At 39.7% G+C, this 26,066-nt stretch overlaps 1 protein-coding gene across 3 annotated transcripts in view; it reads right to left on the bottom strand.

The window, feature by feature from the left end:
• The window catches only part of ARHGEF26 (Rho guanine nucleotide exchange factor 26), a 112,702-nt gene that overhangs the window by 83,948 nt on the left and 2,688 nt on the right, over positions 1-26,066 (bottom strand). For all 3 annotated transcript variants that reach the window (XM_090273015.1, XM_090272996.1, XM_090273005.1), the window contains 3 exons: positions 25,677-25,716; positions 21,972-22,117; positions 2,919-2,975 (listed from right to left, as the gene is read on the bottom strand). In XM_090273015.1, coding sequence (XP_090129141.1) covers positions 2,919-2,975; positions 21,972-22,117; positions 25,677-25,716 — 243 coding nt within the window. The remainder of the gene's footprint in view (positions 1-2,918; positions 2,976-21,971; positions 22,118-25,676; positions 25,717-26,066) is intronic.

Raw genomic sequence — 26,066 nt, 5'->3', positions numbered from 1 at the left:
ATGTCTCAAGAAGGCGCGAAGGACCCTCTACAGAAACTCTTGGTATCAGGCACACAGTGGTTTTCCTGATAAGCATTCACAATGATGAAACGCCAACCCACACAGGTGGATGAACACCAACACCCTATGTAAGGAATTCATCTAGCTCCTTAACAAAACCAACTTCAGATCCTCCAAGAATGGCAACACAGGGAAAATTCCTCCTTAGGGAGGGGTGGTGAACATGCTCCCAGGCCTGAGATTCATAACCTTCCTGGAGACGTCCCTAGTAACACTGCCATCACCATCGCCTTGTCCTCCAGGGCTCCTCCTTGCAAGCCCTTGGCTCAGAAGATTCTTCTCAAAACTCCCTGTGCTGCTGCTAAGGCTGGGTGGGAGTAGGGCAGGTGAGGAAGGTGGATGCCCAGCTGCTGGTGGGTGCACCATATTTGTAAATCTGATCAGTGGTGCTGATCTCAATTTACACCTCCCTTTTTAGCATCCATAAGCTTTTAGGGAAGCCTTACTTAAATGCCCTGCTCTGGCTTTTGTTGTGCTCTGGAACCTAAGTAATATAACACTCTAAGAAGCAAAGAGTAAGAACATTAATTAAGAGTCTCTATGCAGCAGAAAGAAAGAAGGAACTCCTGCCATTTGCAACAGCATGGATGGAACTAGAGAGAATTATGCTTAGCGAAATAAGCCAGGCAAAGAAAGAAAAATACTATATGATATCACCTAATACAGGAGACTAATGAACAACACAAATAAATGAACAAAATAGAACAAGAAACAAAGTAATAGTTATTGGGGGGAGGGGGGAAGGGGGAGACAGTGGGAGAAGGGGTGGGCTGGGTGAGGGGTAGCAATGAGGGAAAAAGTGCGACAATTGTAACAGAAAAACAATAAAAATAAAAATAAAATAAAATTTAAAAAGTGTCTCACTTAAGGTATCTTGCTTAATTCTACTATGCAATTATCAATCCCCAGGAAATGTAATGCAAACTAAAGAAAATTGTCACTTCTAGCCAGAAATAATGAATTTCAGACTATTGGTGGATATGGTGACTTGGAATGACTTAAAATATTTTCGAAAGTAAAGGCTTTTACAATCAAATCCAAAATACAAAGATTTGAACTACACAGAATAGATCATAGGAAAAAATGAAAAAGTGGTACTTTAATATAATAGGTTTAATTGCTATGAACCCATCAACTACTTAAAAGCAAATCAGGTTACACCTGCTAAAATTAGCTTTATAGGAATAAAAAGGAACCATAGAGTAAGATTTTCTGCTGTCATTACTTTTTTTGTCACAAATCTGAATAAACATTTCGAAAATATAAGGGAAATAGAATAGCTTTAAACAAAAAAAGTTTAAAAGAGAAGAAATATTCAAATGGAATTAGAACCCCGGAGAAGCTCTTTAATTTGTCCACAAGGAGGGAGAAACATTGTCTATACCACAATATTAACAAAAAAGAAAAAAAATATTACCTACTGTCCGTCATTTGGAAAACAGATTTGAAAAAGGTGGTATTTCTAGAATGGAATACTATATAGCGGTCTGAATGAGTTATCTAGATTAATATGCATTAACATAGATAAATAAATCTCAAAACAATGTTAAATGTAAAAGGTAACCAAAAATATGTCCAGAATCATATCATTTATCTACATTTTAACACATAAACACAAGTACATGTATATAAATATATGTAATACATGATTTAAAAAACATAGATTGGACAGATATAAATTAATTCATAACTATAGTTGTCTCTGGGGTTAAGAACAAGAGAATGGGACTGAGACACGGAATATAGGACATTATTGAAAGTCTTATTTTCTTACTTTAGAAAATATGAAGAGCCCTGACTGGTGTGACTCAGTGGGTTGAGCATCATCCCCCAAACCTAAAGGTCACTGGTTCGATTCCTGGTCAGGGCACATGCCTGGGCTGCAGGCCAAGCCCAGGTTGGGGACAAGCTGGAGGCAATGGATTGATGTTTCACTGGCACAGCATATTGATATTTCTCTCTCTTTTTCCCTCCCTTCCCCTCTCTCTAAAAATAAATAAATAATTTAAAAAAATATGAAGAACAAATGATAAATGTAATACATATGCTAATTCTCAGTGATGGGTATAACAGTGTTATATACTATTCTTTTTTATAAACAAACAATGGCACTATAATGTGCTCTCGTATTTTTGCATTATTCTATGCCAATGAAATAAGAAAAGGATATCTCATGACCTCTGACAAATTAATTTATATGCACGTATATGTATAAACAAGTATATGTATATATGTGTGTATACATGTAAATACATAATAATATGCATAAGATAGGAGGAAAATGCTTAAGAACTTCAAACTATTATCATAATGAGGAACTTTCTTAAACTAGTTATTTAAACTTCAAGTTGTAAAACCCTATTGTTATGTTTTATTTTTTATTAAGTTTTATTTTGATATAATTTTAGATTTGCAGAAATCTCTCAAAGAAGGTTCAGAGTTCCTGTGTTTTCCTTCACCCAGCTTCACCCAACCAGGTTACAGTATGTAACCAGGTTACATTACATTTCGTCTATAGACGAAGGTACATACTTTATTCATATTTCACCAGTTTTTCCACTAACGCCCTTTATCAGTTCCAGAATCAAATGTCTGTTTCATCTTTTCAATATATTTCTTCCAGTTTAAATGCATGAACTAGGTGCTCTGCTATTTAGGTAAACATTGGGATATTTTAATTTTTTTTTTTTTCTGGGCGCTTATTTGTACTTTTATTTGACAATGACCACCTATGTCTTTCGTAAAAAGAACTCATTTTATTCTTTTTTGGACACGTACTCATTTTAAAAAGTGCACACAGAAGGTGAAAGTACACACATGCTTTAGGGCTCTGAAGCATCTGCTGGTAGAAAACGTACCTCTTGTCTCTTCCTTTCCTCCTGGCTAACTGTCTGAGATAATCCGTTTCTCTTCACCTGGAGGGAAAAATAGTTTTCAGATCATTCACTTTATCAATTTCTTAATTATGTAAGGCATAACTCCGTGCAATTAAAAAATAAATTAAGAGAAATTTATGAAAACTGTTGAATTCAGTACATGTTAATTTTGGGGTCTCATACCCCACTCAAATAATATTTAATCACAGTAATAAATGAGCACAGTTCAACACGAAAGAACTGACCACTGTATAGGACACTATTCTATCAGGTTGAGTCCATCTGTTCTAACCTTAATTCCGCATATTCCTAAAATCTCCCAAATCACAAACACAGAAATCTCATAATAAAGAAATGAAGCCACTGCTCTGAGAGTTCCCTGCCCAGGATCACAAAATGAAAGAGTAATTGTACACCATTTTTCATAAAGATTCCATGGAAAACCAATGCTTTTCATAAAAACCCAATCAAAGAAAAAAACAAAGTCCCCTTGATCCCAATTTCAGCAGTCTTTTCAGCATGTTTCGTTTTGATAAATAAGGACGTTAACCGGATTTGGAGACGCAACGGTACCTGTGAGAACCAAGAATATAAGCCCCACACTTAGAGTAACGCAGTGTATGGTTAGTGGAGTCGGTGCAACTGCTGTCGCAATTGCCACACATCTTTATTTGATGGCTGCAGCTCCTATCATAACTCTAAACCACAGGACATCGGCTGAACTATGAACTCCAGAAAGGCAGGACCTGGTCTCTATTCACCTGGCTCTCAGTCTGGCACGTGAAAGACATTCATGGGTTTCAGTCAAAGGTTAAATTAGCAAAAGATAAAGCATAAAATACCAACCAATTAAATCCTGCACTTAAGAGAGAAGATCAGCAACAGAGACAGTGCCCTCCCCTTGTGGTTCAATAGTAACAGCAATGAAATAGAAAGGTTTTCAAACATTTTTGCTATCATACTTAGATTTCTTTTAAACCATGTTTTCCTAGACCTATTTTTAAGTTCACATCTCAGATTTTCATCCTAAATAAGAGAATTTTAAAGATGCATTTTCCAGAAATTGATAATCCAGATATTTTAAATGTGAGCTATTATGGACTTTTAAAAGCATTCAGCGGAATGTAAAAACCATAACAATCTGATATCCACCACCATCCATTTAAAATAAATAAGCTTCCCTTAACAGTTGGGGATTTTATAGTATTCTTTTTTTCTCCTTGAAATCACATTTCTGTGTCAATTTTGCCCCCAAATTTCCTAATGTAATATGATTCTATATGTTAAGGTATCTTATTAGCCATGCTAATATACTTTGAAGCAAAACTATACATTTTAAATGTAATTTTCTGAAATTCCCTGTGACCACTGAGCTGTGAGAATAAGAGATTCTTATGGACTATACAATCATCATAAATATCATTAATAACCTATGATCAGAACAACATAATTACTCCCCATTTTAGTGCATTAAGCCTTAAGAGTAAAATGTTTCTGAGAATGCAGTTTATAGAAAGATCAGGGGGTGGGGGGGGGACCAGTTATGGTAGCTTAATTAAAGGAGGCTTCACTGAAAATATGTTACATTGACTCTCTTTTATTGTGGGCCCCAATGGTCTGACACCTAGGGGCAACACACTACAGTGAGAGTAGAAATGGGCAAGAGAAATGCCTTTCTTTAGTAAAACGGCAAAGGGCAGCCCTTACTGGCATGACTCAGTGGGTTGGGCATCATCAGAAAAGTCACTGGTTCACTTTCCGGTCAGGGCACGTGCCTATGTGCCTGGGTTGCAGCAGTCAGGTCCTCAGTTGGGGGTGTGCAAGAGGCAAACACATGCTGATGTTTCTCTCCCTCTCTTTCTCCCTCTTGTCCCCTCTCTTTAAAAATAAATAAACACAATCTTTTTTAAAAATGGCAAGGGATACTTGTAAAAGGGGAAATTGGCAAAAAGACCTGGAGTAACCCTTTAACTGCAGGTACAGCCTCTGTTTTAGAAAGGAGAATAACTGAAGGTTGAGGATCTGGAAAAGGGCAGCTACCCTTCGATCGATTCCTGTCCACCTGGCATAGTGTTCATGAAGGCCAAGGGCGTCATACGTACAACTGGCTATGGGAAGCTGGCTATGCAAAGTTCTCTACATTGTACTGTCATCGAAACCAAGACAACTACATGTTACTATCTTTAATGTAATTTTTGGAAAAGTTAGAAAGCAGTATAAAAATAGAGTCCTTAAAAAATATAAAAATGAGCACTTTATTGAACATTTACTGTATGCCAGGAAATGCGTTGGGTATTTTATACCTCTGTTGTCACTGAATCCTCATAAGAACTCTAGGAAGTAGATACTATTCTTATCCCCATTTCACAGAAAACAACTGAGGCTGAGGATCCAAGATCACATAGCTAAGTAGGCAGCAAAGCCAGAATCTGCATCCATGCCTTTCCAACTCCAGGACTCACACTCTTAATCATGATATCATATGGGTTAGGGACCCCCTCCCCTCATTCTCTATGAGCGCCCCCCATTTCTGGGGTTGGGCGAGACTCCTCATACCAGGTTTCTGTACCAAGTCTCCATATGTGTTATTTCATCCACCCATATCATGGAATGTTCACTTTACCCACCACTCTGACCCTGGGTCAGCCTGTCAGCAAGAATTCATGGCTAAAAAGGCTCCTTCATACATTTTAATAAGGGAGAAGACTGGTCAGAATGAAACTGTTCAGAGCTTCTCCCACTTGGTTAACAAGAATTTCACAGGATTTCCTGCCTGACACAGAGTCCTAGCAGATGGATGTCCAGGCTCCATGCCCACAATCTCTGCAGGTGAGGTCATCAGTAAGAATTTCCAGGCCACTGCCATCTTCATCCACGACCACTAATGAGTTCAGACCTGAAACTCTTCAGGGGAAGAGAATGAAACATGGGCTTAGAGACCTAAACTGGTGACAGATAGTTTACTGAGGAATTAAGAGTATACCACCTGATCATAAAAACAAAACAAAAGAAAACAAACAACAACAAAAAAAAAACCAAAACCCCCTGTTAAAGTAGTTGCTTTTTTTTGAGGGGTAGTTTTGAAAAAGCAAGGTACTAGCATACAGAATTACACCTTTAATCAAAAAATGATAAAATAGTCCCTTAACCAAAAAGTCATCAGTAAGAAACCAGCAGCCTGTACAAAACTACTGTGACAAAAAAAAAAAAAAAAAAATTGCAGAAGGCATTATTGGGTCATAAGAAAACTGAAGTGCAATATACTCGGGGAGCATGAAAGTTTGCTCTGCGGAATTATGACAAACCAGTTCCTCCTGGCTGGCAGCCACACCACTGCTCCAGGGCCTATCCTTCTGTCTCAGCCCCTTCATACCGTCACAGGCCAGGCTGGACAGGTTCCTCCTCCAGAGCCAAGAAGGATTGTTTTGTCCACCTGAGAACTCCTTCCACATGCAACTCTAAGTTAAGTAGTAGCTGACAACAGGTGCCTGTAGATGGAAGGTCAAGAGCAGGCAAGGTGACCACAGAGACTTAGGAGCTTAGAGAAATTAAACCAGAGAAAGAGGGGGACAGAGTGACATAAAAAGAGGTCCCCACAAAGGCTCAGGAGGCAGAAGAGAGAAAATTGGAGAATAAAAAATAGGAGTACATATCAAGCAAAAAGAAACAAGGAAAGAAAAGAGAGAATGTGTGCCAAGTATTTGATAGTAACTACCTCGGGCCATTTCTAGTTCAAAAACAGTGACCTTATCAGTGAACTGAAGTAAAATCAATGGGAGGCCCAGACAGTTTCTTTTTTATTAAAAAAATGTGGTAAAGGATATATTTATGCTTACAGTTAAAAATTCACATACTTTGTGCAGCTTGCACATTTTTGCTAAAAGAATCTAAAATATTATGCTTATCCCATTTTTTCAAGAGTTCCCCTTGTTTCTATGTGTAGAAAAGAAAAAATATATACAAGCTTCTGAAACTGATTGATATTTTTCTATCTAAATGAAAAATTAAAATCGTGCAGGTTCCTTTTTTAAAATATACATTTTGTATTGGTAGCTCTGGCTAAGTATAAGCAGGAACACTTAGTCAAAGCAACACTCCTTGAAAGGTCTCTTCTGACCTCGCTAGAACTTTCTTATTCCTCACTGTCTCATCCTAATTTAATTTTTTTTAAATTCAACTATGTAATTCATCAGTAAAATAGCAAAAATAGTTTAATGAAACACTAATAACTGAATTCAATTTGGGGTTCTAAGCAACTCACAAAACTGTTTCAATCTTGCCATGGCAGATCCTAGACTCTAAGGAGAAAGTCTGAATGCATATCAATACCTTCAACATTTTAAGTGGATAAAAATTAATTCAAATAGAACAACAGAATTATAGCCCAAGACCACAATTCTGACCTAAGTCAAAAAAGATGTACATATGTACGTGGCTTATCAACATAGCAAATGCTGAGACCTCAATAATGTTATAATAGTTTTAAAATGAACATTAGATTTTTACTGCTGTAATTGGCACTGAAATTCTTCACCCATGATCTTTGTAACAGATACAATAGTCCCTTTCTATATCGTGGTTCACTTTGCAGCCTCACTGTATTGTGGGATTATTAAAAACATTTTATTTAATTATTTATTGCAGATTTTTCTCTATATCTCAGGATTTTGCGATACTGTATATGTATGTTGTTAAAGTTACGTAGGTTTAAGAGTGTAGAATATGTTTAAGAACATAAGTAGTGCTTATAAAAGTGTGGAAAAGGTTAATAAGGGACTGGGAAAGGTTAATAAGGGACTTGGAATGGTTTATAAGTGTGTGGGAAGGGTTTATAAAGCCTTAAAATATATATAAATACTTAAATAAATGTAAGGTTTCTACTTCGCAGATTTTCACTTATCGGGGGGGCGGGGTCTAGAACATAATATCCGCGATAAGTGAGGGAATACTGTATACATATATTTCACGTCCAGATGAGACAGAAATGAATGATGATCTGAAACTAGTAAAGAAGAGTACAAGACATTGCAAAAATATATAGTTTTTGAGATTTAGAGAACAATAAACTCCCTATAGTGTAGACCCAGAACTTAATTATTAGATACTTCATCTAAAATTCATGCCAGTATTCTTCTTGACAACTTGCAAGTCTGACTTTCTCCTACACTCATCCAGTTACAGCCATCTTCACAGAATCGTGACAGCAAATCCAAAAGCTTTGTGCAATATCCCTTGGCCTTTACTCCACTGGCTGAAATAGGTTATGAGCCAAGTTCTCTAAGGCCCAGTCGAGGCCCCAATAGTGCCGCGTATACAAAGCCTACCTAGAGGATAGAGCAAATCCTGCGAAAAGAGCCAAAATTAATAACACCAGTCTCTTGGTTAACCATGGTAAATAGGATAAGTTCTTAGGCTCACCAAGACTTGCTATTGTTTTTAGAAAAGATGGGTTCACATTCCTTCTATTTTTCCCCATGAGCTAGAGAGACCAGATGGAAGGGCCCCAAATGTAACCAATGAAACATTAGATCAGAAATTTATAATCCAAGATCACTTGGGCTCCATAAAGCACTAAGGTACATTGACTATGCTTGTGAGCGAAGACCTTTATACTTTGACAGAGTATTCATGCTTCTTGGTGATTGCCTATTCACCAACTTCTGTTCTTAAAAGCTCATGTGGGAAGGGAATGAATTGCAAAGCAAAATTAAGCCACAGGGCACAATCTCTCTCAAGTCTTTTCTACAGACTTAATACAACCCCGCTAGCCCCTGAATTACAAATGAGCTCGATTTCTTTCATAGTAAATAACAGGGGAACAGCAGCTCTTTGAGAGTATGTTTGAAGTTCCTAAACTGAAAAATCTCCCAGGGTCCAGAAATCATGTCCTCTATAGCAGGCCCCTCAGCCTCTCTCCCTCCCTCGTTCACAGAGAAAGGTCCTGAGATATCCCTCTACCTAAGCTACACAACATCCATCTCCAAAGGCCAGATATATATAGAACCAAAGATCAGATAAACGAGGTCAAGATGGGGCATATTTTTAAGGAGGGTGAGAAACTAGATTGAACACTCTATTTTCTTAAACGAGAGGTCAAAGACAATGGCTCGTTTGATAAAATCATATGCTTAATTTGAAAACATATCAAGTAACGTGCTAGGAGCCTCCCAACTCATTTGTTCAAAAAACTGATCTTCTCTCTGATCGACTGTTGTTGACCTTAATTCTATAATCCTCACCAAAGTTCTTGGATCTGAAGAAACAGCAAGCCTCTCAGCTCTCCTCTCTGCCCCGCCTCCAGGGCAGCTCAGGTCTACTGAAAGGATGGCAAACTCAGTAAGGCAGGCCAGGACAGGAGGCTTTTGCTCCTCTGTGGCCTGAGTCACCCTCTGCAGACAGAGCCAAGATTCCTGAATCAATTCAAATTATTTCAATACAGATACGAGGCTGAGAGTACAAACCACAAACAGGTAATTAAATGTACTAAAATAAACTGTTGCACTCTGTGCGATTTAGGAGATAAGCATGCATTACTTCATTGCAGCCAGCCTCGCTAGCTAGTTCTCCCTATCTAGCCAACTCCTAATTCAAGAGTTCTTGTTGGCCTTTCATTACAGTAGTCCCTCGCTATATCACGGTTCACTTATCATGGCCTCACTGTATGGCAGGACTTTTTTAAATATTATATTTAATTATTTATCGCGGATTTTTCACTATATTGCGGGATTTTGCAGTACTGTATACATATGTTGTTAAAGTTACGTAGGTTTAAGAGTGTAGAATAAATGTAAGGTTCCTACTTTGCGGGGAGGTCTGGAACGTAATACCGGCGATAAGTGAGGGAATACTGTATTTCCCAAACTACCATTGTATCAAATGCTTGCCACACACCAGAACTGTGTAACTTCTAAACCTCATAACAACCCTGCAAAGAAGGTAACAGAATCAGAAAAGCTAAGTCATTAGCCCTAATTAAGGAGCAAAGGCGGGATTCAAACCCAAGTCTGCCTGCTTGTCCTCAAAGGCTGAGACCTTAATCCCGCAGTACACCACCTCCCTGAACACTGCTGAATCTCTCCAAGTTGTCATCTGCAGCTGCTCTTCCCCTAAACTAAGATCCTCCAGCTGGATGTCCCAGAAACCGCATCTCTCAGCAATCCCTGCTTCGGCTGCAGTGAAAGTTAAGCTGTCAACGGTGCAGCCTGGCGACTGAACTTGGAGCCTAGTCCTGACATTTCTCCCGCTAAAGGCTTGCCTGTCTGACCTGTGGCTCTTCCCAGCGAGCCTTCATTCCCCTGTGGCCTACAGAGCCTAGACCTGAACTTATTCATTCTTTATCCCCCAAGTGAGCAAAAGATGTTCTCCTTCATCTATCAACAATTAAGAGAAAATGAAGTTAAAAAATACATCAAAAGCAAATGACACAAAAGTAAAAAGGATGAAAAAGAAAATGACTTTAGGGGAAAAGGGCAATTTTATAAAATTATTTGATAAAAGATGAGCATGTTTACAAAAATAAAATACTGAGGAGCAGACCAACACTAACAGTGGTTAACAGAGGAGGGGACTGAGAACAGTGGTAAAATCAAAGCAGATTTCAGTCTGCACTGTTATGTTTAATTTTGTAATAAGGAGAATGTATTTGTATTACTTCTGTAATTCAAAAGCAAGGTTTTAAAGAACTTAATCAGCTTTAAATTTTGAATTTTTTGGATTTTTTGACTGTGCAATTCAACTTTTTATTTTAATAAAATCCAAATATGCACAGCACATGCAGAGATAACATGTAAACTAATACAATAAGCAATTACTAAAGTGAAGTTTGAATTTCTAAATTGAAAAACTAGGAACAAACTAACAACTAACAATGGGCAATTGGTTAAAAGATCCAAACATCTACCTAGTTGATGAAATACAATACAGGCTGTTCAAAAGATGTGGGAGAAAGTTTAATGGTGCAGAAAGTCATTCACAACATTGTTAAGGGAAAATAATGGGTTACAAAACACCAGGTTGAATGACACAAAAAGATATTTAGAGCACTGCTACGGGGAAAATATGAGTAATAAGACAATCATTACTGATTTTTTTTGTTGTTGTTGTTCAAAAGAAAACTATGTACACATTTTTTTTTAATGGTCTGAAACTTATATACCAAAATGTTGATTATGGAGGAGGGTTTAGCAAAGTTTTATTCTGTTCACTTTTTCTATTGGTACTTTTTGATTTTTCTATAATGAACATACCTTGGTTTTGTAATTAAAGCAGCATTTTTAATAAAAACTAACATAGGTTTCAAAGTCCTCTCTCAAAAAATATAAAATAAAACAAAACACGTAGGGTAGACAGATGAAATTGTTAAGGCTGTCAACAAGACCTGCACTTCTTTGTTGCTGCCCACGAGGAAGTTAGAGAGAAGAGAGGTGATCACAGCAGATAAAAGAAATAAGGCGACTCAAGTAAAGGCAGGGAATAAGAAAGAAAGGTTTCAGTCAAGCCCAAACCAAACAGTGGCTTATGAGGCAGCGTTGAAAATGAGTGATGACAGGCAGGTGTGCAAGCGTGAGAGCGCGAGGAGGAGCCCTGGGCTGGAGCTGGCGTCACTGAGGATGATGCCATCGACACCTAGTGAAGGAATGAGTCAGGACGGGGCCGAGCGAGGCAGGTCTGAGGCCCCTTTTGCAGAAGAGAACAGAGGTTTGCAAGGGTGATGCCAACGTGTTACATGCTATGCTATTTTTTGTTTGTCATTTCTGCACAGTGGCTGCTGGACAGAAATGATCAACTCCACAACAGGGAGGTACTTAGAACTGAAGTTACTTTCTTAGATTTGCAATAAAAATCTAACCTGAGCAAACATTGTTCTGGAAAAAGAAGCAATAAAGTGAACTGCTGTTTTATATGGGATTTCCAAAGCACAGGATGGTTGCCCTGGACAGGAGTTATCTTACTGTGTAGAGGAAATCTGAGGAACAGGTACAGTGAGCATTCTGTTCACCTATATACCAAACTTCATTCAAGCCACATGTTACATGTTACGTATTGCTCTTATTTCCCACTCTTTTGCCCATCTAGCCCATCAAGTTTTGGTCACACTTTCTAGAAAGAAATATCCTGACCTTAACTTTTCTCTGATGTTGGTGTCATTCATGTTGACATGTTGTCCTACACTCTTTCAAAAACATCATTTAGACATTTCATTTCTATTGTCCTCTCAACCAGCACCTAAGATCCTGCAGTGCAGGTCCTGGGTTTTAGGTTTGTTTTGTTTACCCCGTCCACTATGATGCAGGGAAGGACAAACGCATTGTGGAGTCAGATTACCACCATTTTTCAAACTGTAAGTTCTAAGCTCTTAGTGAATGGGGGATCAAGTCCATACATTTCTGATCTTCATCTATTTTAATGTAACAAAACAGAAAGGATACAACAGAAAATACCATAGTGTACTGCACGTATGAAAGACATCTTCTGCTCTGTCGAACTTGTTCGTGAAACACACATACACACACTCATGCACACATAAACACACATACTGGGTTACAAGGTAAAATGCATTTCTCATTATGTCAGGCCACTAATCTATGGTTGTAATGTCAACTCCACCATGTGTACATTTTCATTAGATACAGCAATCTTGTGATTTAACATTCTCACAGACTACTGCAAGAAAAGCTGTTCTATGCGCAGCTTCCACCAAAGAGGTAGCCTAGAGTGGCCACAGTTCACACAACAATGTATCACGGAGGCCAAAGCTGATCGGAATAAAGCTAGTTAGGCATCTGGCCAAACGACAATAAAGTGACCTATTAATTGCAGGGCAAGTGGCTGAGCCATATGATCCAATGTGATTTTCTCTCAATAATTTGAATAGGGTCATTACATAAGAACCCCATATTTAACACCTCAGAATGTCTGTTGCCTAGATATAAAGCACCTAGAGAAACAGTACCTGTTCTTGTGGTATTGTCAAAAGGACTATATAAATTGTAGTGAAAGAATCTAGTACAATCCCTGCTAAGGCCTCTGCAAATATTTGGTTGATAAGTTAACTGCATGTGAACAAATTAATATCATGATGACCCAATGGCAGGTCCCAGAGCTACAGCTCTCCTGCTTGGAATCCCCAGGTGGATCTCAGGACTCGCTGTTGCTCAGTTCCACAGACAACAGTCATACTGCTTTGTACATCACTACCCAAAGCAGGGTTTCCTGCCACCCAGAATGGGAACTGCTCCAGTTTTCGTATTATTGCAGTTGGCAGCTTATCTCCTACACCAAAGGGGAAAATAATCTGCAATTTCCTCTCACTGGCAACAACACTTCCTTCTGCAGAAGCTGTCCTTTGGCTCTATCGTCCTTATCTCCTCAAATAACACATACACAGATAATACATATCATAATAATCTTAAGACGTTCAAGTGCAGGCTAATCATGCAGAAAATCAACAGGCTGTAAGTACTCTGGATAAGTCACCCACATCTGAGGAACAAACTCCGAAGCATTAGTTTCATAGTGAAAAAGCCAACAGTCATTTTGATGGTGATTACTTTTGTAGTCATTACGAAAACAAATCACTGTGCGGATGTGGCCCTGAGAAACAGTCCCATCACTGGACTAAGGGATGAAATGCCACAAAGGGACATCTTAAGTTCAAAAGGGCAAATATAAGAATCTGATTGATGATTTCCACAATTCAAAGCTCAGTAGTAAAAAGCCTTTCCCCACAGTTATTCAGAACTCCTCAAAGTAATCGAGCCTTCTCTCCCTTTACCTAATTACACTGTGTTCCCACAGATTTCTATTATTCTTGAATGCACCTATCCAAGTCCCCAAAAGAAAACTCCAGTGGAGAAGGAGACTATCATTTAATTTGATTTCATAGTATACAAATACCTACAATGGGCTACCATAGCTCTAAACTATGAAGACACCGAGTTCCCCAATATTTCAAAGACATCTATTAAACCCAGGATGTAGCTAAAAAAAAATCAAGAACTTTAAAAAAAAATAAAAATAGCCTCCAAATGACCCCTAAATAGGAAACTTTCCGGCTGCTTTTACTGCTGAGTAACTTTGTTATGTTCACCTATGGGATTAGATTTCTGCATTCATTTATGCACTCATCTGAAAATTCATCAAAAATTTACTGCAAGCCTCCTGTAAGTCGGGCATGATGTCATGTGTCAGGGATGCAGCGGGAAAGAGAATGAACAAAAGCTCTGCCTTCATGCAGCTTTCATTCCAGTGGAGTAAATGAACAATTAACAACAACAACAACAAAAGGTAGATCCTATAGTGTATTGGAGGGGTAAGTGTCACGGAGAGGATGGGAACATGTTAAGGGGGTGTTAGGGAGAAAGCCATGTGACTCTCTGGAAGAAGAGCTATTGTAGCCTGAGGCAAAAGCAAATGCAAAGGCCCTGAGGCAGAGTACATTTTGCATTTGGGGAACATCAGTGTGACTAGAACAAACAAGATAGGAAAGCAGGAGATGAGGCCAGAAAGATAATCAGGAGCCAGATCACATAGCCCCCGGCCTCTGCCAGGCTTGGTCTTTACCCTTAGAGTGGAGGAGAAATCACTGGCAGATTCAGGACGAAGACACAGTATCTCAGTGTATTTTAACAGGCTCACAAATCAACACTATAATTATACAGCTGCTATAAGGAGAAGGGACTAAAAGAAACACAGGTAAACAGGGGGGTGAGCGGGGAAGCAACTGGGGATAATCCACATCTGCACTGGACAGGGAGGCAGCAGCGGAGCAGCTCTGTCCCGAAGGTAAAGGCAACAGGCTTTGTACCTAATTGTAAGTAGGTTATGGGAGAAAGAGGAGAGTGAGCACTAGCTCCAAGGTTTTTGACCTCTGCAACTGGAGAAATGGAGTTATTTGCTGAGAAGAAAAAAAGGACAGTGTGGCTTGAGAAGCAGGTTTGGGTGGGAGAGAAGGGAGTGAGCAGAAGTACACTTTTGGACAGGTTAACTTTGAGATGCCAATCAGGTGCTAGAAAAGAAGTTGGATATCCTCATCTGAAGTTCAAAGAAAGTTCCCCACTTGGAAGTCATCACAGCATACGATGTATTTAAAGCCACATGATTGGATGAGATCACCAAGCGAGTATAGATACGAGAAAAGGCCCAAGGACAGAGCCTAGGGACCCTCCAACATTTAGAGATCAGAGGAAAGAGGGGAAGCCCACAAAGTAGATCAAGAAGTTCCAGCTGCACTGACCTTATTCTAATTCCTCTTATACACCATCACCCCAAAGGGTCTACAAGGTTCCACGTCCATGACATCTTTCCTGCCTGGGATGCCGCCATCCTACCTGCAACCCCCTGTCCCCTAGCTTTGCCCAGACACTTATCTGAGCACTCCAGAGACAGCAGCTCTTGTCATTTCCTTTGCCACCTTCCCTCAAATGACAGACTGACAGCACCTTGCCCAGAGAGGTGTGTTCCCCCACAGGATCTAAGAGTAGCATAAACATGCCCTTCATGGCATTAACATAGCTGTAATTCTGCATTATTATTTGATGTCTGTCTTGCCATGCAGGGTATCTGTAAGGACAAGAAAGCAAGGTGGGGTCCGTCTGCTCCATCTCCAGTGTCTAGGACAGAGCCTGGTGTAGAGCAGGCCCTTCATAAAGACTAGATGAATGAAAGACTCTCGCGTCAATGTTCTGCTCAATGAAATAAGAAGACCCTCTCTGTCTCGGTCCCATGCCTGCGCTTCCGGCTGAAACGCTCCTTTTGTAGGTAGGCCAACGAAAACTAAATATCCCTGTGCTCACCTCCTCCCACTGGTTTCAAGCACCTGTGCCCTCGGCTCTGCCTCCCCTCCAGGGCCTGGGGCACACACCTCCGCATTTTCACACCCACTGTTCGAGGGGGAGAATCAATAACATAAATACTGGCATATCTGCCACTCAACTGCTCTTTTATTACTCAACTCCAACCAGAGCAGTGTTGTTCTCAACCTACACATGTTATTCAGAGGGGGTTATACAGTTCAAGTTCAAACACTGCTAAAATTGAGAAAGAGAGAAACTTCCAGATCATATGAACATGAAAGCTGTACTCGGTATGTAGAGTACGGTGCTCCCAATATTTGGAGATAGTCAAGAAAAAACTGCCCTCAAACTGAAATGAAAAAAAAAACAAAACAAAAATTACACACAAATATTTACACATATACTTGTGCATGCATTTTTCTAAAGAGGAGGTGCAGGGCTCAGAGATTTTATTAGATTCTCAAAGCATGTACAACCACCCCCACGGAGGAAAGATGGCAAAACACATATCCATCCTATAGAATGACGGAGCCATTAGAAAGAACACGAAAGATGGTCATGTATAGACATAAAATGGCTTGCAAGACTCATCATTCAGTAAAAAAAGCAAGTTATAAAATCTACAAAGCATATTATTTCTATAAACACACACAATCTTTATTTTTTTCTTTAAATGTATACATGTGGATTTGGAGTAGGCTGTTACCACATTGAGACCAGTCTTACCTCCAGAGATGGGGAAAGGGACTGAAATGGCAGATATGATATCAATAAGACTTTAGCCTTATCTGAAATGTTTAAATTCCCTTTTATATGAAGAATGTGTTGTGTATTGGTCACATAAATCAAAACTAATTTTCAAAGATGTTACAAGAACACTATAATCTATACGGACTAAAATGGCCGAAGCATATAGAGCCCAGTCCCTGGCCCAGGCTAAGCAGGCCCCCAGCTGCAGCCCTTGAAACTGGAATAGGATCTCTGTTTAGGGTCTCAGGTCTCAGGTCTAGGCACCCTTTTTTCTGTTTATAAAAATACTGTTCAACTTAAAAGTGTGGACAAGGATGTGCCTAACGCCTTCACTGTGTGCACTATGAATACTTTGAGTAAGCCAGACATGAAAAATGAAAATATTTCTCTATTTTTTAAACACAAAGGATAAATATGGTAAAAGGTATTAATCACCATCTAAGGTAAAAAGTAATTTTATGAGGCTGCTATCTTGTGAAAACATAAATGGAAAATCATATGACTCAAGAGATTATCTTAAGCAGCAAGTTACTGAGCAACTGAAAATTATTTTAGACAAGTATGAAAATTTAAGGAAAAAAGAATGAAACATTCTATGACCTTTAAATGCATGAAGCAGTCCTGTAAACAAAATAATAGATTTTTTTTACAGCTGTCGAGCTGATTTTTAGGAGAAAAAGTGTATCTTTCCACTAAACAGTGTAAATTCAGAAAGAATAAGTTTCATCAGTCGAACTGCTAAGACTCCAACATGTCAAATGAAATTATATTTATAATAAAATTGCCATTTTTCAAATCATCCTTTCTTGTTTGCCGGTTCAGAAAGCTGTCCAGAGACAAACTATGTGCCTTAAGAGCCAAGTCCAGTCCTCAAGAGACTCACGTCCTCACTCTAGATCTCCCACTACACTGTTAGTCACACTAAGCACAGCTCAGGAGGTATTTTGATGAAAATAACAAAAACAGTTCCTGCATAAAGAGTCTGAAATTTTTGAGCAAACTGAAGGACTACTCAAAGTGATTTGAGATTACTGACAAATCCACCTGTCAGCAAGCACGAATGAAGAGCGCAGGAGAGATGACTATATTAGGTGTTGCATTCGAGTGGAAAGTTTGCCTGTGTGCTTGTTCTTGCCTCTGGAGCCTGAACACCGTCTCAAAAGCACCTGGCATGTCAAGGAGACAGAAATTACACAAACAGGCACCACGGCAAACAAACGGGTTCAGGGTACGGCTGGTGAGGGTGGCGGTGGTGCAGTCACTGAACTTAACAAAACAAACACTGGTTTCGCAACTGTCATTTCTCGGTGTGTGTACAGTGCATGATGGGGAGGGGTGGGGTGAGTTATGATGACAGGCAAAAAAGAGACTTCAGTCAAGATATGTCTGCTATTTTCTGTAATACTTAACGACTCCCAGGACCCCATTCAAGGACGAAACCTGAAAAACTTGAAGCTACCTTTGCATCCAGGTCTCCGCTGCGACACACCTGGCACTAACCCTAACAAGTACTTCATGTTCCACCCCAGACAGATAATACAATCAATAATTTTCTTTAAATCCACAAGCTTTTCTCAGAGATCCGGGAATTCTTGGCTTACCAGTCACACCGCCATTTTAGATGAGTCGCTGAGCAATTCACCTGTGTGGGGCAGGTTCCTCATCTCTGATTACAGATCTCTAAAGAGCAAGAAAGCCTTTTCAAGTTCAAAACTTCAAATCATTTTCACTTATGACCAACGAAAAACTGGGAACCATAATCATTTAAGTAATTTCTCATATGTTAGTGTTTTCCAAATCCTGAAGAGCAACACAGTTATACTCCCCTGAATGAAGAAATCCTGTACACATTTCCAATTAATAGATCTATGCCCTGGCTGGTGTGGTTCAGTTAGTTGTGGGTTCGACTCTTGGTCAGGGCAGATGCCTAGGTTATAGGTTTAGTCCCCAGTCAGGGCACATACCAGAGGCAACTGACTGATGTTTCTCTCTCACATCGAAGTTTCTCTCACTCTCTCTCTCTCCCTCCCTTCCCATCTTTCTAAAATTAATAAGCATGTCCTCGGATGAGGATTAAAAAAAAAAAAAAAGGAATAGATCCATATACTCTGACAATCAAGTGGAGGAAGAGTAAGCCTGTCACCACCTTATGAATTTAGGAGCCCAGGTCAAGAGAACACCCCACCTCTACCTGGCGAACCTGCTGGTATAACCCCCACTGCTGAAAAAACCCATCATTAATTACTTTAATCTGACAGAGGAGTCCACGGCGGCCTAAACTTTCATTATTCTACTGAGGCCCCATTAAATGCCTCTCCCAAACAATTCTGATTCTCCTTCGATGACCCCAACTCTACAGCTAAACCTGTCCCAATGCTGTAAATGGAGAACCGCCTGTGACCTGTCCCATAAAACCAAAGGAGACATATCATAAGCAAACACAGGAATACAAATGACATGAGAAGCTGAGGGCTTAAGAGACCTTATGGAACAACCACGCATGCCTGCCAACTGCCACACTTCTCCCAAGCCTTTCGCATACTGAACTCTTCTTGCAGTCAACTGATCAGAAAAGCTTCATCCCAAGAGGCAGGCAGGTGTTTGCAACAAAGATAAAAAGATTTTTAGACAATAAAACAATCAATGGCAGCTAATACACAGACCCCTCCCAAGTAGAAAATCAAGGCAGATGCCAACCTGAGACTCAACCCTTCACTAGAAAACCGTTTGTCCTACTCTGTTCCCGGGATCAAGACCTTACTGGAAGAAAAGTTTTGTGTTAGTAAGATCAGATGGAGATTACCCTACTAATTTGGTATAATAAAAGTTACGCATGGAAAGATGATGCAAAAATATACAAAAAGCAGACATTGTCCAAGATCTGTCGCAAACACGCCATCCCCTTTCGAGGGAGGGACCAGGGCATGAGGTCAGACAGAGAAGTTGAGGTCCTGATCCTTATGGAAAACATCTTGACATTGTTCATAATTCATGAAGCCTCCTCTCTTCAGGGTCCTAACTGCAACTTCAACAAACCAACTGTGGGGCTTCCAAACACGTAATAGCAGCTCTTTGCTGTTAAAATATCTACTTTCCCAAAAGCCAGAGCTGCCTGCATCTTTTTTGGTGGCTAGAAAACCCATGTGGGATGAACAGAAGAGAGCTCGAGGACAGTGGTTACCACTGGGGAAGCAGAGGATGAAAAGGACTGGAGGAGGGTGGTTAACCAGATCTGCGTGCAGTTAATATGTTTAAACGTTAACATTTGTTCAGTCTGGGAGGCGGGTACCTGGAACTCTAGTACACATACATATCTTGTTAATTTTTCTGCATGTCTGCAATACTTTATAATACAAAAAAATAAATGTAAAATGTTTTCAATGTGAAAAGGAGACACAAAAGGTACAAAGAAAATGCAGGCTGGTGCCTAAGCACCCAGGTGTCAAAGTCCAATCACGCTTCTTTGATTAAATGTAATTGCCAAGCAAAACCATTAATACTTGTAAATACAAGTGTCCTGGGAACACTCGAAATCTGAGAACACACACAATAAAAGCTAGAACCCTCTTTATAGCTTGACATTTTATTACCCAATAGTCTTTTGATATCAATCTTGTCAACAAAAGGCACATTGGTACATTTATCTTTTGCCAAATAAAATGCTTACCCATATTTGAAGTTATACTGAAGGATAAACAGTATATCGGCATGGAAACAAACTGCGGGAGGCGTAAATATGGCTGTCTAATTTTTAGTACTAACACTAAGTGGGATCAAAGTGTAAGTGACATATTTCTGTTTAGGGTTCAGAGAAGAACAGCAGGATTTAGGCCTGTGCTAACAAACGCAGATGCTGCCACAGAGGGAGAACTGAGGAATATCCACAGGTTTCTTCTTGAGGATCCTACCAAATGGTCCATTCCAACAATGGAAGGACAGCCATTCCATGCCCAGATGGCCTCTATGGGCCTTGTCACCCATTTTTCTAGGTATCTGCTTTGGTGTTTACGTATCATGAGATTATTAGATTAGGGTATAAGGCATATGCCAGTTCTATGGGTGGATGTTATCACCTCACCACACGCAAACATCACAGAAGTTGCAAACGGTTAGCACAGGGGCCAAGTCGGGCCCATAAATATTTTGTTGGGCTCACATCTCTTTTAAAAAACTTGAATTAGGATAATGATCATAAAAGTCTGGATTTCTGTATTCCTGTTGCTAAATATCGGAAGATCTGGCAACACAGGACTGGTGTGTGCCAAGTGGCAGCTGCTCCATTTGTGTGAGGTCTGTTCACCAGAGTTCCTATTGCTCCCCATCCCCCACACACCACCATCATTTAGTCACCACCACTTGTCCTGCCTCTCAGGCACTTTAATCTGTGACTTTAATGCTCAGAGTGTCACACCTGGGAGACACTGGAAATGAATAGCTTCTCCTTAGACCAAATTAGAGGGTGGGAGGAAGATAAGGGGAAAGGGCTTGGCTTCTAGAACTATGACTTCCAATACAGGGTAGAAGAGGGGAGGAAGAGCCTGAACCAGAAGATAGCCCCACCATCAACATAGATCCACACCCATAGTCCTGTTTCTGAGCTCTAACATATACAACTCCTTTTCTTGTGCTGCTGGATTCCCCGAATACATGAGATCCCTGACTCTAAACAACCCTCATTTAAGCTTAAGAGGGAATCGCCTCTGCTTCCATGTTGCCTAAGCTTATTCGCAGAGCTGTGCTGGCTTGTTTCTTGATGCAATGTTCCCAATACCCAAGCCAGCATGGGAATTTCTTTCTACTTGGCATTGCATGAGATGTCTACAAATGCTGTGCCCAAACCCATAGCAAGTAAAGCAAGCATCAGACTGTGACATTTGTTAAGCCAGGAGGGAAAGAAATTATGGCTAAAAACAATAGATGTCTGATGCAAAGAGAAGAAATTACTCATCAAGACAAAAGTAAGTGTCAGACACTCATACACAAAAGATGTGCAGAGAAAGATGGAACAAAACACCATTCATTAATCAACCTCAAGAAAATACAAATGTGGCTATATCAAATGAAATTTCCAAGGAAGAACTATAATAAGCTTCCTATTGTGCCAAGAAATATATCCATACATACACACACTCATATGTATATATAGCCATAATTATAACAAAGTTCAGGATCTATTAAGTTACCACTACATGTACACTATATAAAAAAATAGGAAAAAATACTGAATAGGAAGAGTTTCCAAAGTTTACAGTCCATCAGTCTCAAGGCATTTTATTTTACCAAAATCTAATTTTCCTAATCAGAAGTGTCAAAGTTCATATTCTCACATGGACCTGAGGAGTTTCAAGAAACATTTCACAGTCAAAGAAGAAGTGTCTTTATCCTTAGGGTTCGAGGATCATTGGCAGAAAAATTTAAAACCCCATTCTGATACAATTTTCACAACTTGGTGTTTTCACCCCTGCAGACAGAAAAGAAGGTAAACCCTCACCGCAGAGAGCTGGCTCCACGTGGATCGCAGTGGCTTATGCTGAATCACGATTTTTTCGTCCGACTTCTGTTCTTTGGGCTCGGACTCTTCATCAGAGTCAATGTCAAGGGCCTTTTCTTTGTAGTTCTGGTACAGGACAGCATTTTCTGCAAGAAAAATAAACCCTACATGTCACTAACAGAGCCCATCATTATGCTACGTGTTCTAAACAAACATCCATATTTAAACAATGTTTGGTCTCCAGTTTAAAAAAACAGAGACAAATAGATTTTGTCACTAAAGTGTATTCCAATGACCAAAAAGTGATTTTCTTACTCACACAGCTCTGTCCCAAATGTAACCATAAAGGAAGGAGAGGGACTCATACATGCAATGCCAACTAAAGCAAAATTTCCATGTCTCTGTCCGCCACCCACGAAGAACAGTCATAGCTGTTACACTGTTTTTTAGGTTAAATTGAATCCACACACTACCTTTGCTTCAAAGTCCATCACCATTCATTTATCGGCTTAACAAACATTTATTGCACATCTACAATGTGTCAAGGGATGGGAGTAAAAGGAAAATAAGACAGTTCTGGTGCCCTCATGAGCTAAAAATTTAATGAGAAAAATAGTCACTCATTCATTTATTGATTCAACTAATATTTAGAAAATGCCTACCAGATGCCAATAATTGCTAGGCACTGGGGATACAGCAATAAAGAAAACAGATTAAAGTCTCAATCTTCATGGAGCTGAAATCAGAATGAGGGGACAGTGATAATAAATAAGTAAATAACTTAAAACATGTCAGAGGCTGCTAAATGTCATGGAGAAAAATAAAAGGAAAGGAGGGGAATGTTATGAGGGAGGTATGCAGATTTTAAATAAGGTAGTTTTAAAAGGCCTCAACAAGACGACATTAAAAGCAAGCCACCTGTACAAGTGGAGAAAGAACATCCCATCAGAGGGAAGAGCAAGTACAAAGGCCCTGGGGCAGGAGTCTGCCTGGTATGTCCACATGTACAAATCAGCATGGAGGCCTGTGTGGCTGGAACAGGATGAGGGAGGGGAGAAAAAGTGTAGGAGATGGAGACTGGGGATGAATAAAGGGCAGATCATACAGGGCCTTGCCTCAATGCCATTGAGAGAACTTCGATTTGTGCTCCAAGCGAGAAGGCTAGTCATTGTAGGATTGAGGGCACCACGATCCTGCACAAATCCATACCTCCACACTGGAAGATTTATATACAGTTGCTCTGAGAACAGACCGTCAGCAGGGTGTGATCTAGTCCGGGGGTCAGGGAGGTGTCAGTGAGGAAAATCGAAGATCTGAAAGCTAAGGTGCACAGAGCTAAAGGAAAAGGCATATGCAGAAGTGCTGAGTGGAAATATAGTACCTTAGATGAGCAAAGGCAGGTCAAGGTGCCTGAGTGTGGATGTCTAGAGGGCAGAGGGTGCAAGGTGAGTTTAGGGAGATGAGCCAGACAGTCCAGCAAGCAGAGTTTTGCAAGCAATATTAAGGAACTGAATTTTATCCTGAGTACAAAAGAAATGAGTTTCCTTCACACTGTAAAGGTTGTATTTTATCCTGACTGCAATGGGAATCCACTGAAAGGAAAGATTTGATTAGATTGGAGGAGTAAAACATTGACTGCTTAGGGGACTAATAAGGATGCTGCTGAAATGGTCAATGAAAGACAATGGAGCCTGAGCTACGCAACTGAGAAAGGACTGGGAGCGGACTGGAATATGGGCTCAGAGAAAGGGAGGAGGTCAGGGTGTTTCCTAGGCCTGCAAGGCCACAAGGAGAAGGCAGGAAAAGGGAACATCAGCAGAGATTTGCCTTTAGTAGGTGGAGGTTAGAAGGCTGGTTCGGGACACAATGAGTTTGAAATGCCTTTCCATCTACTAAAGCAAGCAAACATCTGCCTCTTCTCTCATCAACGACTCCATGCTCTACATGACTATGATACAGGAATACTGAGGTCTATGCAACATTTCACTGGCCTCTGATTGATCTCCATCTGTAAAACAGATTGCAAGGGGAAAGACTGAGTTTCCCCTGTCTCCAGTAGTACCCTTTAAAGTATTTGGCACAAAACATTGTCAAAACGTCGTCGGAATGATTTCTTATTCACTTCCCACAATGTTGGCAGTGGTAGCATTAACTTCATCTCACACATGATGAAGTCAAGCCTTAGTGAGGTTAAGATGCTGACTCAATATCAGCAGTAGGATAGGGACCCAGGTTCCCAGTTCCAACCTGACAGGTTCTCACCACTCTATGGCACCACTTCCCAAGTTACATTCTTGTTAATCATTAACTATAAGAATCCTGCATTCCTCCTGTACATATATGTGAAAAAGAATTTCTAGGTCATCATACTTGAAAAGAGAAGAGAGGGTGCACAGAAACAGCTTCTTTAAAGAAGGAAACAATCTAAAATTAGTTATAATGAAGGGTGTAATCTAGTCTGGGGGGTGATCTGCCCTCTGACTTAAAAGAAAAAAACATTTTTAACCCTTAGAGGCAAAAGTCCCAGAGTCCATGTCAAATTCCAGAAGAAGCAAAACATCTCTCTAAAAAGATATTAGGTAGATGCTCTGATCACTTCATGGTCAAAAAGTGGTACGAATGGAAGCAAACTGGACTGAGAACCAGACCTCGGTGCCAGTATCAGCTGTGTTGTGACAGCAGACAGAGGACTGACCTTCTCAGAGCTTCCAGGTTCCTCAACTGTAAAATCAGGGAGATGAATTTATCCCAACCAACTACAATACTGCATCTGGGTTTCTTCTCCGTATAGAAAGTTTCCTAAGATTAATGCAATGAATAAATTTTTATAAACTGGTCATGTTTAAATGTTCCAATGGGAATGATTTTTATATAGAGAAATGATTTATAATCACCAAGGTGATATGTTTTATAACTCTGAAAGGTTTTACCTTAGATTACTTATAGAGGGGCATACCTTTCCTTACTACCCTTTAAAAGCTGGAAAATTTAAGCATCTCAAAGCATGATAGAAAGGAACTACTGCTCACATCTACCATGCTCCACCAGCTGGGGCTGCTGCTGCCTCCATGCCTTTCCAGTTGGCTGACATTTGACCCGTGTATTTACACAAAGTCCACTAATCTGATTAGTGTTTGAACACCTGGTTGAAGCTGCTTTTGTTTCTGAGACTCTTAACAGAAATACTATATGAATTACAAATTCTTAGGAATATATTTCTGTTGGCCAGGAGAGTTAGATTGCCCCCAAACTGAAATTTGATAAGTAAACAGGAAGTCAAAAATGATACTAAAATGGGGGGGGGGGCAGTATTAAGTCAAAGGAAATAGGATGAAGGAAAAAAAAAAAAAGACTTAAGATCTAAATGGCCAAACTCTCAGAATTTTTAACAAAGAGCTAAAGCTTGCCCTTACTCTTTCTCCATTTTTTGAGGGAGGTGGGGATGAAGCCAGTGTGGAAAAGAATTAAAAATCCCAGGACATTGGCTGACAAAGTTATCAGCTCACAAAGAAAGCTATTATATGTATTCACTGCTGGTATTACTAGATGAAAATTTAACTTAGTGAAGAGCTTTGTGCTGTACAATTTTGAGAAGTTGGATATTTTTCCCGTCTTAAGTGTTTTTGTAACTGCAGTTGGATTGCAACTTATAATTGATATTCCACATTGAAACAGAAATAAAAGTCTGGAAAATTAAATGCTTACCTTCCCCATCAAATGGTCCTTGTCCTTTCAGCATTTTTTTCTAAGAAAGAAGAAAAGCAAAAAAGGAAAAGGCAAAGCAAACTATGTATGAATGAGACAAATAGAAAATACCACTATTTTAAGAAAAAGTACTTCATTTGTTGTTACAGTCATTAGACTTCCCAAAACATACAGGAGATGGTCCCTGGAGTGGTTCACAAATACTATAACGATTCACTAAAACAGTTTAATAAAATGTACAATGTCCCTCACACCCTGTCAGCATGGTTTGAGAATCCTCAAATGACCACCAGGTTCAGCTCATTTCACTACTCATGATTCACCATTCCATTAAATTGAACTTTGTTATACGTGCAGAGTTGAGGGGGGTGGGGTGGGGAGGTTACTTAT

This window comes from Furipterus horrens, unplaced genomic scaffold (genome assembly GCF_987537825.1).
Source record: "Furipterus horrens unplaced genomic scaffold, mFurHor1.1.pri manual_scaffold_1, whole genome shotgun sequence".
NCBI classification, from domain to species: domain Eukaryota; kingdom Metazoa; phylum Chordata; class Mammalia; order Chiroptera; family Furipteridae; genus Furipterus; species Furipterus horrens.
Note: the sequence above shows the minus strand (reverse complement) of the source record. Positions and strands in the feature narration are given on the sequence as shown.